Here is a 20854-nt window from a genome sequence, read left to right on the forward strand (position 1 = left end):
GTCGTTCTCATTATGCAAATCAGAATAAAACTAGCTCCGTAAAATTTGCTTTACAGTCATCACGAAAACATCTCTGATATCATTTTTTATTTCAATATTTTTTACAAATTCACACACATGCGATGAACATCGTGCTGCAATGCCGAAACGGATGCTACTGCCGGAGTGGGTCCCCATCTGGGATCGTAGATGTTAGTTTTGAGCAGTTCCGTTACTGATTTGGTGATCTATTTTGATTTGAATCGTTTCTCGTAAGAATATAATATTTACCATTCGTTTAGCTGACCTACACTTTGATACAATATCTGTACATCTAGCCATTGTGTTTATTTGTGATTCGCTTAGTTTTGTTTATCAGGTGTATGAAAAATATAATTACTAAATTTAAGTGTATGAAAGATGAGTGTGCCTGCCCAAGGTATCGAAATCGAAATCGGTTGTCCTAACGATCGTTGGAAGTAATACACTGGTGCCATATTTTACATCCCAAAAACTGGTCGAACTGAAAATTAAAACGCGTACTATGTCACATGTGAGACGATTGCAAGTGAAGCGTATTATCTATGGCCGTTGCACTTAGCTAACCTATTGTGTGAGATAACTGGTTTATTGCATTTTGATAGAAAATTTAATATCTGCTTACTTAGTTGTAATTATTGTTTACGGAAGGTGCAAAAACAAATTTTTTGACATAAAACTCAACAACTGGTATCAATATCAATGTCAATATTTCTCTAGTCTGTTTTCCTGGGAGTTATTTTGCTGTGTTACGAAAATTTCTAAGTTATAGATATTTGCGTATACTATTTTCTGCTGTTTGATTAGTACTGTAAGTTTTATTTTCCAATAAAGGTCGTGCATCGTTGTGTTTCTATAGAATTAACCATTGATTTTAGTATGTTCCATTGAATACGAAAATGTTTGCTGTAAAGATGCTATGCCATACTGTTGACTTCTGTTTCTGCTGTACATCACTTGTATGTAACCTAATTAAAACAATAATATAATTACACCTGAATCATTGAGAATGAGCCAAATTTATTTTACATACATTTTATAGAATGTAAATAATTCTTTTTTTTTTAACAGAACATAACTACAAGCTTACTTTTTTCACCTATTTTAATCAGTATTCCCACGGAATAAGGTTTTCACTGTTGCCAACTGAAAGCCACTGAATGTGACTTTCAGAGGTAAATCTACCTATACACTATCGGCTTCTATCACTAAATCAACTTTTCAATTTCAAAACTTGTATCAGTTATCGCAATCGTTGCTTTCATCATTCAAATACATCATAAAAACATAAATAAATTTCAATTGCTTTCCTCGCTTACACACATTGTAGATGTAATTCATTATTGGGATTAGTAGAACAACAAATTTCCGAGTGGTCATTGAAAATAAAACTGTTTCCAAATTTAAGGGAAATCGGATTGGAGTGTCAAGTGTGTAAGGAAATGAGGAGCGTGTGGTTAATTTGAACCATAATAAACGAATTTTAACTCGACTATAGGTTGTACCGACGTCCTTGAACTCGTTTGACCAAATTGCAGATCTTCACTGTAGGTCCTAGCTTCAGACCCATGTACTTCATTAGCATATCGCTGTTGAGCAGCAGCAGTGCTTTACCATCGATTTCCTGCGGAAAATTTGCATTGAATTCATTAATTGTTTAAATCGAAACAAAAAGCTTCTGCACACTCACGTGATCTCTGAACAATTCTGCGTGAACCGCCAGTGCCGGGTCCTGCACGGCAATGAATTGTATCACATCTTCGATCGTCCAATCACTGGGCTGACCACGGGGCATTTGTGGCCGTGCAACCGGTGCCGTTGTGGCGATCGGCACTTGTGTTACGTCCAACGGAGCAACTGTAGGCGCTACAGCAGACGACGACGGACATGGTTGTACAGGAACGGCAAGTGGACTGCTGGGTTGCACTGGGACGGTCGGCACAATTGTGTTCGCTGCGGGTGCGGGTAGCACATTGGCCGTGGGGGTCGAATGTATAGCGGGTGTTGTGGCTTGTGCTGGTGAGGCTGTCGTAGCTGACATTGTAGCTGATGAGCTAGCAATTGCAGCTGCAGCAGCCGTTACAGCTGCGGCAACCGGACTTTGTGACTCACCCTTCACGGTAGTGCTAGGGACGTTGAGCGTGCTCGATGAAGGTGGTGGAACTACCACCGTCGATGATGGTGTCGGATGAACGGCAGCTAGAATGTAAAGCAAAAAAAAAAAGCAAAATTATTATGACTGATCCCATCCTCATGCAATGCCATAATTATCTTAAGGTCATATAAATATCTTAAGGTAATTATAAAATTTTACCTATTTTCTATTTATTTTTTCCTGTTGAAGTACAGATTGTGCACCACACAGAATTGTGAAAATTTCCGTTTCCGGTTCACAGTTCAGTATCTACTTAGCAAATGAGATTACTCTAATCTCTTTTCACGACAGTGGATACCAACAGCAGTACGAAATTCTTACATTGAGTATGTATAACAAACAATGTGTTCATTAAGGGCTGAGGACAGTACCGTAAAGTTGTAGGTTTTTTGCTATTTTCCCGTTTAAAATTAAATTTTCTTGGAAACGATGCAGAAAATAGAAAAACCCACCTGACAATGTCTTCGAAATTTAGTTGAGAATATTCTGTGAAATTTTCAGAATGATTCATTGAGTTTAGCGGTCGTGTTGTATTTTTTTCTGACTGTAGAACTGCGATTGGAACGCTCGATCTCGGCTTTGAAGGCTCGTATCATAAATCTACCGTGACAAAGTCTAGAAAATTTAGTTTAGATGCGATTAGTGCATAAAAACATCTATGTTATCGCGATAAAAATAAAGTCTTGTATTTTTCTGTGAAACCACGTCAGTTTCAAAGCAACCGCCATTTTTTTCGCTTTGGTTTCCTGATAGCATTCTGAAAAAGGAGAGAGAAATAGAATTGGCTCGACAAGGCTGCCAAACACACAGACGTTTCATTGTAAAAGGTGATTTTTTTGAGGTTAGGATTTTCATGCATTAGTATTTGCTCAGATTTTTTGAGGTTATGATTTTCATGCATTATTATTTGCTCAGTATGCTCTGACATTTCATCATGAAGCCGAACGATCTGCCACAACGTCGAATTTTCAGTGAATGGGCCCTAGAAAAGTTGGCAGAAAATCCGCTTTTTTATCGACAAATTTTGTTCAGCGATGAGGCTCATTTCTGGTTGAATGGCTACGTAAATAAGCAAAATTGCCGCATTTGGAGTGAAGAGCAACCAGAAGCCGTTCAAGAACTGCCCATGCATCCCGAAAAATGCACTGTTTGGTGTGGTTTGTACGCTGGTGGAATCATTGGACCGTATTTTTTCAAAGATGCTGTTGGACGCAACGTTACAGTGAATGGCGATCGCTATCGTTCGATGCTAACAAACTTTTTGTTGCCAAAAATGGAAGAACTGAACTTGGTTGACATGTGGTTTCAACAAGATGGCGCTACATGCCACACAGCTCGCGATTCTATGGCCATTTTGAGGGAAAACTTCGGAGAACAATTCATCTCAAGAAATGGACCGGTAAGTTGGCCACCAAGATCATGCGATTTGACGCCTTTAGACTATTTTTTGTGGGGCTACGTCAAGTCTAAAGTCTACAGAAATAAGCCAGTAACTATTCCAGCTTTGGAAGACAACATTTCCGAAGAAATTCGGGCTATTCCGGCCGAAATGCTCGAAAAAGTTGCCCAAAATTGGACTTTCCGAATGGACCACCTAAGACGCAGCCGCGGTCAACATTTAAATGAAATTATCTTCAAAAAGTAAATGTCATGTACCAATCTAACGTTTAAAATAAAGAACCGATGAGATTTTGCAAATTTTATGCGTTTTATTGTTTAAAAAAGTTCTCAAGCTCTTAAAAAATCACCCGTTATATAAACACATTTTTTGCTTCGCATTCAATCTTTGTGAAAGTTGAATATTTTTTATGTGATAAAATGTGATAAAACTTCTCATCAAAATAATAAAATGTATGCTGGCCGGTATAGTTTACCCATATACGAGAGAGTACAAGAGAAATACGATGCGCAAAGGGAATTGAGCTAGCCACGTGGTCGATTTAAAACTCAACACGCGACCCTCTGTCCTCAGACCTTAAGCTCTCGTTCCAGAAAACCGTACAACCATTCCTTACGGTGGGGGTATTCTACACTAAATGTTTTGGAAGGCTGATTGCAAGTTAATGTTAGATCATAGGACTACTGTTGCAAAGTACTTCAATCGTGAAACAATGCACATGTACAAAACAATGCTTCTTGTTTTCGAAACACATGTAGTATTTTAATGAGGAAGCAGTAGAAATTGTTGAGAATCGAGGATGCTTCTTTCATCACCATTAGGACCATACTAAAGAGATTATTTAATTCACTGTCCAACGTTTCGGCCTTTGTTGTAGGCCTTTTTCAAGGAAAATAAAGTCTATCGTTTATAATCCAAATGTCTATGTCTGACGATACGTTGTCTGGTCAATTTTAGAACATGCTTTAAGACAAATTTTTTTTTCTGAAAATAGTTCTCGAATGGTGATGAAAGAAGCATCTTCGAACATTTTTGTTATAATGTTATAATTAGAACACTTAGAGGACTCGTTGTCCGGCAGTCAAATTAATCCAAATGGCGCATGCCTTCTGTATACATTACGAGTTTTCAAAAGGACAAGAATATGTTGGTACAGGTTAGATCGTTCGAGTGTTGAAGTGCTGGTAAGCACTTTCACTACAAATAAAGCTTGAGAAAAGATTCTTTACAATTCCGTAGATGCGATGGGTAGTAAACACGAATAGTCTTAATAGTAATTGTTAACTAAACTGAGTGGGAAGACATGGGTATTGGATGAATAACTATGCACGCAGCGACAGAATTGAAAGGGAAGAATCAATAGAGATGAATGCGGATCTAATTAGAAAAGGTATGGTATGTGTCATACTGAAGAAACTTTCATCGGCGAAGATCATAATACTGCTAGAGCTATATCATTCAAAATGGTATCAAAACTGTACTGCTTGATATGATGAAGAGATGATAAGATTAGCAAATCCGACTAGTTCTTCAACTCTACGAAATTCTCGATGATATCAATGACTATGCTGGCAATATATCATACACCACAACTGAGCAAAAGAGACGTTGTCGTGTAATTTACGACGAAAATTGAAGATCTGAAAACTGATTAATCATTTTATGGAACGACAGTCAATACTCCTGTGAATTGTTGAATGAATGATTTTTATTAACTATCAAACTTTAAATAAGCTCTCACAATCGTTTTCTTACAGGCAACCTGTTCCATTTTCTAAAGTTTTTCTCAAAAGTGTCTCAGTGCTTTTTAAACTCTCATCAGAGACCGTGTTAATTGCGAAAACCGTGTGTTAAGGTGAAATGTAGCGGAATGCGAAAATCGTGTTTTTGATCAATTATTCAAAAATTAGACCGATTTTCGAAAAACCAGAAACACTTAAGTTTTCGAAATCAAATTTATCATAACTAAGTATTCTTAGAATTTTGAAATTTTGCTTTGGCGAGCCATAATTGGTTTTTGAAATGTATAAACGAATACTGTTCCGTTACACGGGGGTGATTTTAGAACTGAAAAGTAGTGTTTGTAGCAGAATTTCACAAAGAATCTGAAAATGCAACTCAAAATTATAAAATATTAGCTAAAACAACCGAAATTGGAAAAAGTTTACATAAACTTTTCCGCATTTTTTTAATTGCTTGCGCGCTGCTGTTTCGTATTGAGGTGGTGTGAGAAATGCAAGGTGGGCACGGTGGCATTATATCGTGAGCAAAAATTACATATAAAATAATGACGCGAATTTATGCACCATTGGGTTTTGTGTTGAAATAAAAACGAGTTGAATACAATAAAATGGGTATTGTAAGAAATTGTTTATTTTTTAAGTAACTGTCATTTATAATGCTAATAATGTCCAATTCTGTTGAGTTCAATGCATTGCAAGGTCTTGGTATTAGGTTTATTGTTGAATATGACCATTTGTTTCAACAGACTTCGCAGACAAGGAGTGGCGGAACCGTATTGGGAGAATACTGAATCCACACCAGGAAAATGTCTGGGTGTGGAAGTCTTGCAATTACTTTCCTTTTGAGAAATTTGGCTTTTCTGTTTTAACAGACTTCGCAGCCGACTCATAGCATAGCTTCGATTACACGGCTAGTGCTACGATCCTATTGACACAACAGAAATAATACTTTCTACTTATTCGAAGATAATAATGAAAGTCAATTAGAATGGAATATATTGGCATTGAATGTATTCGATAAGTAAATTCAACCGCGCTCTATCATGCGAGTCAAGTAAATACTTTTACGTAAATTCTATCTCATCGGCGGGAAGGGCCTGGTGAACGACTGGAAAAGATATCGAAAATACTTGAATGTTATCTCGTCTTCAATCGTTCTTTTGAAGGAGAATCCATGCTTGCTACTAAACTCAGGAATATACATGGTTAGCAAGTTAGTCAATACATATACATATAACCTCATGTTAGTCATTCATAATTACTCATGATTTATAGCTCTAGTATAAGAGTAATCACTCACAATAACGATTGAACTAGCATATATTCAAAGTGTGAAGAATTCAAAAATCCATTACGTCCAGTATTTTTTACAAGCCAATATAACGAGAGGTAAACCCACTGCGCTCAATCATTGAAAAAAGTTCTTGTTTCTATGTGTCCGTTTTTCTTGGTATGCTTTGTGCGACGGTTCGTTCAACTGAAGCGGATAAAATTTTGCGCGCATTTTATGACGCTACATTTCACCTTAATTCCAGAATCCGTGCCAAGAAAACCGCGTCGAATCATAGCTCTATACCCTTGTGGTAAATCATTGATAATAAGAGAGATCTTAAAACCATATCTCGGTAAATTTTTCAAAAGGGCGTATGAGCAAGTGACAGTTTCTCTTTGTTTACATTCTCTTCTATTAATTATCAAGCGGTTTCCACGTTTATCACTCAACTCTTTGCATGAAATGATACCCGAAACTTTCGGCTTTCAAACAGAATAATGATATCAAAGAAAATCTTTTTAATCACATCACAATAATCGAAAGAGAGAGTGATTAAAGAGAAACTCTCACTTGCTTATACGCCCTAATGAAAAATCAACCGAGATATGGTGTTTCGTGATGAAAACAAACATCATATCGACAGTCCCACGACAAAAGGGCCTAACTGCAAATGAGAGCCTCTCTTTGTTTACTTTCTCTTTTAATTATTACGAAGCCATTAATGCAAATTCTCTAAAGTTTCTAATATAAATCGAAAGCTTGCAGTTTTACCTTGAAAGTTTTGCGAAGAGTAAAGAGAAACTGTCATTTGCAATTAGGCCCTTTTGTCGTGGGACGGTCAATATGTTTTTCGGCTAAGGTACGATTCACACGTTATATCAGGTGACCGTTACAAGCAAGGGATGGTAATGGAAAGCAGTTTGTAACACTTTTTAAAACACTATGTCAACTTCACGGAACGTTTTTAGTCCGGAATGTGAATTCATTTCTTGGTTGATTTTTCATTAGGGCGTATAAGCAAGTGACAATTTCTCTTTAATCACTCTTTCTTTCGATTATTGTGATGTGATTAAAAAGATTTTCTTTGATATCACTATTCTGTTTGAAAGTCGAAAGTTTCGGGTATCATTTGATGCAAAGATTTGAGTGATAAACGTGGAAACTGCTTAGTAATTAATAGAAGAGAAAGTAAACAAAGAGAAACTACCACTTGCTTATACGCCCTAATGAAAAATCATCCGAGATTTCAATGACGAGGGCTTTAAACAGGCCTCTTCTATGACGTCATGAAACTGTGGCCAGCATCATTCTTCAAAAATCAAAACAATGAAGAAGAATGGCTAACAAAAAATTAGATATTACAAACTACTTGTTTATTCAGTACCCTTCACCGCACTTCCCCGCAAATTATCGATCAGAATATCATCACTACGATAAGGAAATTAAGATTTTACTCGATTTGAAATGCTCGAATGTTTGTTTACCATACTCTGAGCGCTCTGATTGCTCACCAAATGCCCCAGATGTTGGCTACGATAGCACTTGCTGGAGCGCCCTATCCTTGCCAACGGTTTGCTTTGAACTAATCAAAACTAAAGGCGAAGTTTCGTTAACGTTGGCGGAAATTGACTGATCGTCTGAATTTTACTTAAAGCTGTTTGTTGTTAGATGTTTCGTGATGAAAACAAAATAATTTCAAAATGGCGAATGTGCATTTGTGGCTGTAAGTGAACTGTCAGAAAGGTCAATTCATCGATGTTTTTCTCCATTTGCTGTCAATTTTTGATTCACCCGTTTTTGAAAAACAATTGATTTGCACATTCTCGTTGAATGACGAGTTGTGTTGATATAAATAAATAGAAAGCGCTTATAATGCTTCGTTTTATTGTAGCTCAGATTTTGTTCTGATTGAAGTCACTTCATTAGCGATGACGTTGGCTGATGGCACAGCAACGAAGCAACCGAAAAGCTTAATATCAATAAAGCTGTGAATCTTCTTTAGGAGCCTGTTGCGGAGAACCACATTGTCTCCCAGGGGATTGAGTAATGAATTCGTTTTTGAGTCCTCGACAGAGAAAAAAGTCTTCGTTCTTGCCCGGAATCGGTATAGTGAGTAGGATAAAGGCCATGACGTAAGGAAAAAGGCCATGAGAATATATGGAGAAGAAAAGGGTAAACATCGAGCATTTCAGGATTATCTGTCGAATCACATCCAGTTGCTATAACTTGGAGACTTGATAACTTGGAGAAACTAAATTATATACCCGAAAATACCACATATTAGGTCTGAAAAAGAGTTTTGAGATATATTTTGTTCCGATGTTTACTTGCGTGGGTCCCGGCGCCATACTAAATTTCGTGAGAAAATTACAACTCGTGACACTTTGTTGAATAGTGTCAAAAGTTTTATTTCTTGTATATTTTCACTACAATAGAGGTCAGAAAAAAAACTTCCGGTGAAGCCATTGTATATATTTAACTGTTTCCTCTCTGGAGAGAAAGTATTGTAGGATTGATGAACAGTTTTGATTTTTTGACAATATTTTCGTCAATCCAATGAAGTTTCCACTACACGATCAAAAGTATTGTCAATACACCTTGTATTGACAATACTATTGTCTCGTGTAATGGCCGCTAATAGAGTGCGGTTTAGAGGAATACATCAAAAGTCGGTAAAAAGCAATTCGATAGTCCCACGACAAAAGGGCCTAACTGCAAATGAGAGCCTCTCTTTGCTTACTTTCTCTTTTGATTATTACGGAGCCATTACTGCAAATACTCTTAAGTTTCCAATATAAATCGAAAGCTTGTAGTTTTACCTTGAATGTTTTGCTAAGAGTAAAGCGTCAAATATAAAATCAGTTTGGTAAATCGAGAAAGAAAAAGGAAACAAAGAGAAACTGTCATTTGCAGTTAGGCCCTTTTGTCGTGGGACGGTCGAATTTCTCATAATAATAGCGCATATTTGGTTACGTGTGTGCATTTGTACGGTCCTTGAAGTGACATTTCATAATGTACGCCACGAACAAAGTTATTTAGAAATGCTCAACATAACATTTGCTCACATGTTGAAATCGGAACTGAAAATCATCATTGTTTGAAACAGACTTTGGTGACTGCCGATAATGACACCAGCAGAGAAATTCAGAGACGCATATTGTCAGGAAATCGTGCTTACTTTGGACTGCGTAGGACGCTTCGATCGAGCAAAATTCGCCGTCGTACGAAGTTAACTATTTACAAAACGCTGATTAGACCGGTTATCCTCTACGGGCACGAGTCCTGGACAATGCTTGCGGAGGATCAACGCGCACTAGATGTTTTTGAACGAAAGGTGTTGCGAACCATCTTCGGCGGAGTGCGGATGGAAGACGGTACGTGGAGAAGGCGAATGAACCATGAACTGCACCAGTTGCTGGGAGGACCAACCCTCGTCCAAACGGCCAAGGTCGGGCGGTTACGGTGGGCCGGGCATGTCGTTATAATGTCGGAGAACAACCCGGTTAAAATGATCCTCGATAACGATCCGACCGGTATAAGAAGAAGAGGCGGCAAGATGGATCGATCAAATTGAGGACGACCTTCGCAGCTACCAAGACTGGCGGCGAACAGCCATGAACCGAGTTGAATGGAGACCCGCGTGGTCTACGACTGAAAGAGTAAGAGTAAGATTTGAAACAGAATCACACGTGAATTCAATTGAAGTAAAACTTTTGATTTCAACCAACAGCAAAACAAGATTGTTGCGTGAAGGGAATGTAGCACCTGAAATAGTGTTGTGATGTGAATGCGGCACCCAAATTAGTGTCGATCGCGGTGACATCTGCAAGTATTCGCCACACTGACTGAGTAAATTTTAGACACAGTTGCCTGTGTATCTGTTTTCTGTGGTAAAACAATGCCATCGAAGTGCGTGTGTATGACCTCCCTAAGTGATATAGCAGCATACAAAAACACATGAATTAGTACGACGAGGTTCTTCCCATCGGGAAAGACATATGAGATTATTGACACGTGGCTAATTGGTTTTCGGAGGTGACCATTGCTATACATGATCTATGAGGTGGGGTATCACATTGATACATGACCACCTTCAGTCGTGATCACATCAACGGAAATTTGGTTTCACTAAGCGCTTGCACCGTTCCACCATTCACACTTGATGAAGAGAATCTCTTCTTATTGAGTCAACCCATTTCGAAGTAAAATCTCTATCCTGCTTATAGGGGCAGATCCATGCACGCGCACTTCAATTGCACTATTCTCCACGAACTGTTGTACTTCACGTGTTCATGCACTACATTGTGTTTGTTGTTGGCTGCCTCTTCTCCAAGGAAAAGGGTATCGAAGAAACCAAGCACAAAGAAACATTGCAGATCCGACAAAAATCGATGCAATCTTAGGTCGTTTTTGCTTGAGCAAACGGAAACTGACCCAGAATAGTTTCATCAAACAAATACTTTTCACGTAACTGTGTTGGGTTCGCACTTAGCAACGGGGGGTTGAGCAAACCTAATATAAAAACCAGGTTCGAAATTGACTCGATTTTCAGTTCAGTTCAGTTGAAACTAGATTAGAAACTGGCTTCAAGAAAACAGTTTGACAGCAGTTAGGATGGAAACTGGGTTAGGTTTGGTATCAAGCGAAAACGACATTAAATTGAATCGATTCGCTCTTAGTATATGTTAGTTGACGAGTTTCTTTTCCCGTTACACATTTCGAGCAGGTTTAAAATTTTCCGATCGAAAAATGCAGTTTCATACGCTTCGGTTAACAACGAGGTGCGCAGTGTCGAGTATGATAAAAAATCCCTGTATACGTGATGGATGGTGCCATAGAAGTGCGTGTATTTAATCTCCCCCTGCACATCAGCGACCATTACGTTCGAGAAAATATGTGGCGCAACGGAGAAATTCTTTTCATCGAAAAGGAAGTGTGACGGAATTTCTTTTCCATACGAACGTATGCGACTACATAAGGCAATTCCATGTTACATCATTTGTGGTCAAGATGGGAAACATCCTTGTAAAACGCTGGTTACCTATGAAAATCATAGGTTATATGCCAGTTTTGTGAACAACTTGCACACTACGGTAAACCCTGCATTCAAACTGCGAAAAGGATGTCTTCAACCAAATACAAGGTCAACCGTTCAACAACGGTATCTAGTGAACGCAGTACTTCTGTTACAAATGCGCTTTCACTACAACTAGCAACTGAACTTAATGTACAATAAAGTGCATCTACTGAAACTAGTAACAAGCCCAAAATTGCGAACAAGGAAAACGAAAAGAAAATGGAAACACAGATGATGAAGCAATAGATGATAAGATGAATCACGAACAAAGTGACCCTCAATCCTCGCTGGAAGTTCCTCTCCCCCTTGAATAAGGGTAACAACGAGATCTAATAGTTAATTTTATCTGACAAAAACATGGCTCAACCGGCCACTTAAAACTTGTACGCTAATAAACCTGAATAAAAAAATTGATGAAAAAGAAATTGTCTATTCATTTAGCCCTAGCTTCACCTATTTTTAGACATACGCCGAAACCTTTGGAATGTGTTTCAACGCAATATTCCCTACACTAGCTTTAGACAGACTGGTTGTTTGGTTTCTTTGGACATATATTCTTAGGGCTGATAGAGAACCGGATTCAATAAAACATCATTAAATTGGTTTTCAGTATGCATAAATGGTTAAGCGAACAAATCAACACCAGCAACAAAGTTTTATCTTTGACAGATCTGATCATCTTTCATAGAAAATGTTTTAAATAAATTGCATATGAACAGAGTAATTCAGAAAACAAGACTTAACCATTTAAATGTCATGAGTTCAAATTGCTTCAACATCAAAATTGAATTAAATTCAATGTTTAGGATCGTCCAATTACGTCGGTAAGCTGGACGAAACATACACACTTACCGACACTGACTGCCATCAGGTTAGTGGCAGGAGATGACGAGCTTGGCTCGTTGTTGGTCGTTGATGTTGCTGTTTCTCGTTCAACTGCTTTGCGTTTCGGCGACGGGCTTCGGGGGTTCTCGTTCTGCGATTCGCGCTTTATGGATGCTGCTTTCGGGGAGGACGCCGCCGTTGGTGGCGGACTAGCCGACCGCACATTCGGTTCCGTTTTGATCGGTCGTTTGAGTGGTGGAGATTGCACCATGCATGCGTCACACTGCTCCGGACCAGGCTCCAGGGTGATTAAATGCCTGCATGATCTGCATGCCGTGCACAAGGTTTCCAGAAATTCCGACAGTGCAGTGTTTCCTTTTTGTCGGATGCAGGAAGGAATTTTGACAGTGAAATTCTTCCCAGCTGCTGTAACAATGTGCACATCTCCTTCGAGGCCAAACAACAGCGGTGATAGCTGTGAATGATCCTTGGAGGCCGCTAGCACCTCTTGGAGGCACAACTTTGCCAGTGTTTGATGATTTGGAGCCGTCACCATAGAAGGTAGCTTGGAGCTATTGATGAATGGACCACCCTTGCATCTGCTATGGAAATGAGCCGTAACCGGAGTGGTTGGCATCATAGAATCCGGTTCGGATATCATAGCAAATGACGATCGAGTTCCTTTAGAACGTGCATTACTTCCATCCATTTTGTTCTTCTGACCTGGTGGTTGCATTGGATGACAACTTTTTGCACACCAACCGACCGGAAATATATCTCGGGAATCATAACGGCACCAATAATCGAAAGCCCCTCGCCAACCATCGAACGTTACGTGGATCTGATCTTCCTTCACCGCGTCAACTGTTGCACAGCAAATCAATTGCGGGTTCTTTTTGTCGACAGCTTCCAACTTCTGACCAACCTGTAAAATGGAATGTTTATAAATATATGAATCAACAACGTCTGAAATTCTAAAACCAACTTGAAACAAATTGCACTTGGGCGTGGGTGGTTCCGGCATGAAGATATGGGATGGCGCCATCGGTGCTCCGTTCAAAGTCTTCAACAGAAACGTTGGCCAACTGCTGGCATTCATGCGGAAACCGAGCGGTGGTTGCAGCATCTCCCCTGTCTGCTCACAGTGACCAATAGGATGGATTTCATTCGAATCGACAAGCCGCCAGAAATCGTTTTTGTTGTCACTGCCATCCAACCGAAGCCGAAGTCGAGAACCGAGCACTCCCACAACACTGGCGATGCAGGTAGAGGTCACATTACGTGGGTCTAGTGCTTCTAGCTTCATACCGATTTTAAACTCGTTTTTCGGTGGACCAACGGCCTGTTTGAAACATTCGGCAGGCGCGGGCACACTTCCGGACTCACGCAGGTACTCAGTCCAGTCAAATACATGGAAACTTTCATACTGGAATGGTCCGGTTGAAGTTGTTGTTACCTAGGAAAATGAGAAACGAGTTAAAACGAGACAATTTTCTAAATCTCAACAAATATGATTATTGTTATTCATTATTTATAGCAGTCGTAGTTACTTGCGGCATTATTGGATAAACTGATAACGATTTTTCAATGCAACTCACCGGGCTTATTCTGCTGGCAGTCGGTTCCCGACCAGGTGAATTGTTGCCATTGCTTCTCCGACCGGTGTTACTGTTGTTGTTGTTACTATTGCTACTGTTGTTATTATTGTTGTTGCCGTTTATCTTCGTGCCAGCCGACGAACCGGAAGTTGTTGACGGGACTAACCCATCGGAGGGCTGCGCCGCGGATGTTCCGCCGGCCAGCGACTTTTTCTGATGTTTCTTCATGCAGAACGTCGAACAGTAATTAGGTTTCGGTGCGTTGGCTCGTATCACATTATCGCACTGGACACAGGCGCCCTTGCTGTATGCCTTCCGGAACTCGAGAATGCACGTTTCCGAACAAAACTCTTTCTTCCCGTTCTGGGTTGGGAGGACGTACTTCAGGGGAGATTTGTTCTCCCCACACCAAACACATGAACTACTGCTGGAGGATGTCCCGTTACTCCCCGCTGCACTATTGGCAGCCAATTTACGGGGAGTCCTTCCAGAACCGGACGTGCTGTTGTTAGCTCGCCGCTCGGTGCTTATTTCTAAACTGTTGATTCCGCTGCTACTGGTAATATTGTTGCTGTTACTGCCTGGTGATGAACTTCCAGATGTGGACATCACAAAATACCATCTGAATTGGTCCACTTATTTCCAATCGATAGTTACTCAAGCCTAATGCTAAACAGGGCACTTCTCGACGACTAAGCCGATAAAAACACTGCAGTTCTAACTCTTCTAGCAAATTTCAACCGATACCATTTCTTTTTTGCTCATTCACTCATAGGAATCGATTTCTTGCCACTCTAATAATTTGCCTCCTTGCGTCCTTGCCTGGTCGTCAGGAGAGTTTGATCCGATTCTGATTTGCTTGTTTTTCACATCGCACTGCGATTCAAAAACACCATCCACGTTATAAGATGCACCATTCTTCCCGTCAAGAAAAATATTGTCAATTATTATACTGAAATATATGACCAATTTGCGAATAAAGCCTGCAAATTATATCGGCGAAAAAACTGATTAAATTCACTTTTTCTTCTACCCTTCTTTCCTGCTGCTATTTTTCGAACGAAGAAGAGACGCGTTTTGTCAAAAAATTTATTTATCTTCGCTCTCACTTCGATTGCCATAGCGCTGTTGTGCTCTAATGACTGATGCGCTGGAGCTTTTACTTCTGTTTCTTTCTAACGCAAGTGTGTTTCAACATTTCGTTGCCAACGATCTCACTTTCGCATTTTACGACGTTGCGTTTTGACTTTTGCGACTTTCGTTTTATTTCTTTCTCTCGCTGTTTGTTTTTGTGATGCGGTTGTTTGTTCGAAACTGAATTCGATATCGAAAATATACCTGCGCTTTGATTTAATAGGGCAAAAGGTCTATTTTTTCTCAATACATGATTTGCGATTTTTTTATAACGGCTAATAAGCCAATCGTCAACATTCCCTTTGACAACTTATCTTGAAGAATTCTGTACTCGCTGAGTTAGTCAGAACATTCAACGAAAGAGGATACATTTTCTTTTTCATCTGGTGTACAAATTAGTATACACTATTTGCAATAGATAGTTGGTCCTCTTGAAATTGGATGTTTAATAATGCTACAAGTGTTTTAATTTAATTGAAATAATGACAGATAGAAATTTAGTTTGATACTGCAAATATAGTTGCTTGAAACTACAAGTTTATTTAATGCAAATAATGTCTAGTTTGTAATCTAGGCTTCGTTACATTTTCCAGTTATAATACATTTTGAAATGACAATAAGATAATAAGAATAAAATGTTATGTTACGATTAATACAGACTTAAAATAAAAATTTCTATTGGACTTTTTCATGTACATAGCAAAGCCTTGGTTTTACATTGCTTTTGTGCACACTTAAAACTAAAATTTGATCTCGGCGAAAATAGATGCCGACAACGAACGGCGAAGCGATATTTCGCTGAAATTTTGGCAAAGATAGCTTTTTCAAAAATTCAATTCAAAATGTCATACTGATATTCGGTTTATTGAATTACCGTGTTTACCAGCAATTGGCTGTTACCGAAATCAGCAAATTAATGGTATCAATTTCACGAAATCACGATACACAGCTTTTAGATAACCGAAAAACCAAATAAAAAATACCTAGAATTTTAGTCGAGCAATCGGATGTGCAAATCTCGGCAAAGTTTTGCGTGATTCGTGGAAAAAATCTAAGTGTGTGGATTTTCACGTTCTGAAATCAGGCTTCGTAGCTGATTCATAGCGTACAGAACCATTGCATGGCTGGTGCTACGATCTTACTGATACTAAGAAACTTTTCAGGTCGGGACACGAACATAAGACAACTGGATTGTAAGACCATTGTGTATGTATATGCGAGCCTAAATATCTGTTTTCTTGAAAATATAATATTATTTTTACTAACTGCTAAATTTTCAAATTTGAGTTATGTTTATTTTAAGCTGGAATAAAAAAATTTTCAAACTGTTTTTGTTATTCAAGCAACAATGATTAATTTTAGTCTGAATGATGAGCACAAGAGGCGATGTCAGATTCGAATTGTTCGATTATTCAATAATCGAATATAATTTTCAAACTAAACAATTGAATATAAGTAAAATAAATAATTTTGTTTGATGTAGTTTAATCCCAATTAATTGAAGCAAATATTAACTATTGTTCCAATTATCAAGAGTTTGTAAAAAATTGCTAACAAAAATTACAAGCACATGTTCTTTCTCTTAAAATTAACCGAATACAGATACAAGTACACGTTCTGAAATTTGAAATCAAACGTAATTTTAAGCTCACAAAAATAACTTCGTTGCAGAGCAAATAACAAGAAAATTGCTGAGTGGCAGTTTGAAGTATTTTCCCTTCGCGTGATTCTTATATATCATGGACTCTGGTATAGATATGATTAACTTATTTTAGTCATTTTAGATTTTATCGTTTGGAGTTAACTGTACACCTACTTTAGTATGAAATAGAGGGTGTGCGGACTCAAGAAAATATTCGATAAAATCCACCCATTTAACCGATCATCTCCAAGCTTTCAGGGAATCAAAATAAAAGATATCATTTAAATTTTTCTATATACTCTTTATTCAATTTTAATCCAAATGTCCAAATGTATAACCATATTCTTATCGCTATCTACAAGATCTTGTATAAAGTTTGAACTAATATTTTTTTTTACGTGGAAATCCATTTTTTCCGTATCTTACTCCGACTATACTCCCGTAGGATGTTTCCGAAGCGTCTGCTTCATGATGGGCCAGTACTTTTCAATTGGCCGCAGTTCCATTGCGTTCAGGGGATAGAAGTTTTTCGGTACGAAGTTGACCTCATTATCCTTGTACCACTCCGCTTTCCACATGAGCATATAGATTATGAATTTTTGACAAACTTTGACCTCTTCAAAGATATCAAAGTTATGAGCAATTATGAGAATCCTGAAAGCAATCCGAAGTCTTCTTTTGCGTAACGTTTGTACGGCTAGTCCGGTGCAAAATAAAAGCAGCTTTGACATCCACTTCTTGCTGATTATCAGCCACAGCAACACCTTCTTGGGAAACTTGGTGTGTGAAATGAACTTTACTGGAACTCACTTCCTTCGTGGGGGGAGTAAAGTACGAAGTCTCCTGCCAGTCGTTGCCATCCTGGGTGAGATAGGTCTTCGTTGTTTCATAGTCGGAGAACTTTTTCGTCGGTGTAGGCTAGATCCATCGTCAGAGACTAGCCGAGTAGTTCGTGACGTAGTTAGACCTGGGTCATCGAGGCGCCAGCGCACCGAAAGTCATGCTCCAACCGAAATCGCCAGACCGACCTTGACATCTTCCTGGTAGATCCCCTGGATCGAAGCGAGTCAAAGTCGATTTAAATGGTCCAAACGTAGGAGGGAACGATGCAGACGTCCATGGCGATGCACTAGGCCGAGAAGGGTGCTTTGAGCACCGATAGCCTTCCACCCAGAAATAATACCAAACCGTAGTTCCCGGGAGATAGGGTTGGAGATCCAAGGTGTTTTAATGGGTAGTTCCAATTATACAGTGGTGGAGTCCCACACTCTGTGCGTAAATGAATTTCATTTTATAAAAAAGGGTGAGATAGGTATCGTCGTCCATCACCACCGCCGATTCGCCGGTAAAATCGAGTTGACCATTTTATTCAGCCACTGTCGCTGCATCATTACCTACAGCTCCGAAACCAGTAGACGCGTCTTCTGCTTCCTGACATGTACGCCAGATACTTTTTCACTATTTGGCTACTTGCACCGACGTCCCGGCCAAGCGCATGCAACGATGTAGCCACTTTTATAAATACTGAGAATCTCGGGAATCCTAAATTTGTTAACTATCAATTATTGTCGAACTTATCAGCAGCACTTTTGCTGTTAGCTCAGCAAAAGTGATTAGGATTGAACGATGAATTGCGAGTCATCAGTAATCGAACATAGAAGATTTTCCCTTTTTATTGTATGTTATAAATATCACAAAAGCTAAGCATGCCGAAAGGAAGTGTTTTGTCAATGTTCATTTAATTGAACATACAAAAAATATCCCAAATGGAAACATCACGGCTGAAGACAGTTATTTCTAGAGCTCCTCAACGCTTCTACCAGGAAATAAACAGATGTTCATGGTATTATATAAGAAGAAGATAGTGTTTGATTTTACTAATCTACTCACGAAATATAAAAATATCCCTCCTTTATCCAATTTCTATGTTTTTCAGCTCCCCGAACAATGTCGACTTGGTGTACTGCTGAATCGATAAAAGATATTGAATGACAAGTGTCTCACCGAGTTTCAATTAAAACACCTTCGAAATCTCGGTAAACAAATTTGCCGATACATCGGTATATTTCTTGTTTACTGACAAGTACAGTATAATATTATGCTAAACTTCGAATAAAAACGCGCTTTACCAAGATATCAGAACATTACTTTAATGAATTTCGGAAAAGAGCATGTAAATTGGTGAACAAAAAATGTCGTGTTGCCGATTTTTTTTATACCATCCGGAATACTTCTTCGAAGTGAATATTGACAAATAGGAAAAACGCGTTAGTTCAAGGTCGTAATTACATTTCAAATTATTACATGTTTAATGATTTAATTGTAGGAAGTTTAGTTTAAATTAAAATACAACGATTCCAGATAACCGCTACCTTGTAAAGTTGTGACGTGATTTTTATATCATGGGCGAATCGAGCTTTCGCCGGGGTCGAGACTTGGGTTGATGTTGCGCGACATCGTGTCTCGCTGTTGCATCATAATAAGGATAATCGTGCGACATGCGCGACCGGACCATCAAATAAAACGAACATTACCCGAGCGGGACGAGCATCCGTCGGTGACCGAATACAAGCCAACCCACCCACGTGCGGAAATCTGTTCGCAGTGGGCGCGATACAAAGCGTGACGGCCGGAAAAGCGGCAGGCTCGTGATTGACTGAATGAAACGAGCTCGGGCCACCGAATATGAAATCGGTGGGAGGAAGGGCATTTATAAAAGGGTATACACGTTGGTGAGTTTTATGATTTGGTGCAAGGACGTCGTTGACATAACACTTGTTGAACATCGCAGAAGACATTTCTGCTGGGAAGTGATAAGCAGTTCAGCGCGTTGCTGCAGGACAAATTGTTGAGCAACCGATTGTCTCACTGTTGATGTTGCACTTTTTACGCACCGTGAATGAACGAGTAATTTGGTCGGTTGTTTGTGCGTACGTTTCGATTCGAGTGAGTTAACTCACATCGAACGGATAAAGTTCCGGACTTTGGGCTCAACATCCAATAGTGATGTGAAACTGAAAACGAACAGTGTGGAAGCTATTTGTGCAGAATAAAGTTTCAAAGGTAACAATTAACCAGAGTAGACCAGAAACAACAGAGGCACGTTGGAGAATAAAGGTGTTTGATTTCCGACGGGAGTGGTTCGCGGTTCCTAGCCAAAACACAGACAATACAAAAAGGTGTGCTTTGTTGGAAATCCGCACCGGAAGGTATACTATTTAACACGTCTTAAATTTCGCGGTTCACAAATTTTAATGCCGCTGGATAATTGGAGAAGTTTACGAGTTTGAAATTTGAGTTCAGTGAGTGTAAATTATATTGTAGTTGTATTCAGCGAAAACGCCAATAGAGAAGTGTCTATGCAATCAGTAAGTTCAGTATAGTTAACGCAACGGTGTGATTTTTCGTATTTTGTGACAAGCAAGCAGAAGTGATTTTCCCGCCGACGGAAACCAGATATCTTATTTTCGTGGCACTTTTGCAATCTACATAAATTGATGTAAGTAGATAGTATTGCTAGAGGTGATAAGTATATGTTTCTTACGTAGGGAAAAAAAGGCGGGTGGAATTCTCTGACGGTAGGCTGTTGTTGTTTGGTTGAATTTTCATGCATGGAAAGCTGCCACCGATTAGGGTGGCAGGGTATATCATCAGACTATAGACTGTGTGGGACCTCATAGTAATCAGTTCATCTTAGATGAAAATTTGTATACAACGAGTGTGCGGGAACGGGGAAACAAGATATGGTTGTTTGTTAATATGATGGTCATATGCAGGCAACCCATTAGATGGTGCTATATCATGCTCTTAGGAAAACTCAACTGACCATCAATTAATACGTTCAGTTGTTCCTGTACATAGTAAAATTAAAATAAAATTTGATTAATATCGATTGATTATACTTATGATTTTGGGATGAATTTAAAGCTTTTCACTTAAATTGTAGCATTATCTGACTCGAAAAAAGCCAATCACTATAAGGTTAAAGCCT

The 20854-nt window shown here is 39.0% G+C and overlaps 2 protein-coding genes across 2 annotated transcripts in view; one reads left to right on the top strand and one right to left on the bottom strand.

The window, feature by feature from the left end:
• Window positions 1-44: 44 nt before the first annotated feature.
• Window positions 45-15200, bottom strand: LOC131428483 (polycomb protein Scm). The gene is made up of 5 exons (XM_058592463.1): window positions 14088-15200; window positions 13475-13945; window positions 12517-13414; window positions 1709-2217; window positions 45-1642 (listed from the first exon to the last, which is right to left on the bottom strand). The coding sequence occupies exons 1-5, from the start codon at window positions 14694-14696 to the stop codon at window positions 1511-1513; spliced, it is 2619 nt and encodes an 872-aa protein (XP_058448446.1). The 5' UTR covers window positions 14697-15200; the 3' UTR covers window positions 45-1510.
• Window positions 15201-19598: 4398 nt separating this feature from the next.
• The window catches only part of LOC131427867 (uncharacterized), a 184884-nt gene continuing 183628 nt past the window's right edge, over window positions 19599-20854 (top strand). The window contains exon 1 of the mRNA XM_058591420.1: window positions 19599-20362. The gene's annotated coding sequence lies outside the window, so the exon portion shown is untranslated. The remainder of the gene's footprint in view (window positions 20363-20854) is intronic.

Source organism: Malaya genurostris, chromosome 2 (genome assembly GCF_030247185.1).
Source record: "Malaya genurostris strain Urasoe2022 chromosome 2, Malgen_1.1, whole genome shotgun sequence".
Taxonomy (NCBI): Eukaryota; Metazoa; Arthropoda; class Insecta; order Diptera; family Culicidae; genus Malaya; species Malaya genurostris.

Bases quoted from the DNA above. Each gene is read 5' to 3' on its own strand.
- LOC131428483 (XM_058592463.1), bottom strand. From the start codon at position 14,696: ATGTCCACATCTGGAAGTTCATCACCAGGCAGTAACAGCAACAATATT. The intron at 13,946-14,087 runs GTGAGTTGCATT...TCATTTTCCTAG, and splicing joins CTGCCAGCAGAATAAGCCCG to GTAACAACAACTTCAACCGG. The intron at 1,643-1,708 runs GTGAGTGTGCAG...AATTTTCCGCAG, and splicing joins CAGAATTGTTCAGAGATCAC to GAAATCGATGGTAAAGCACT.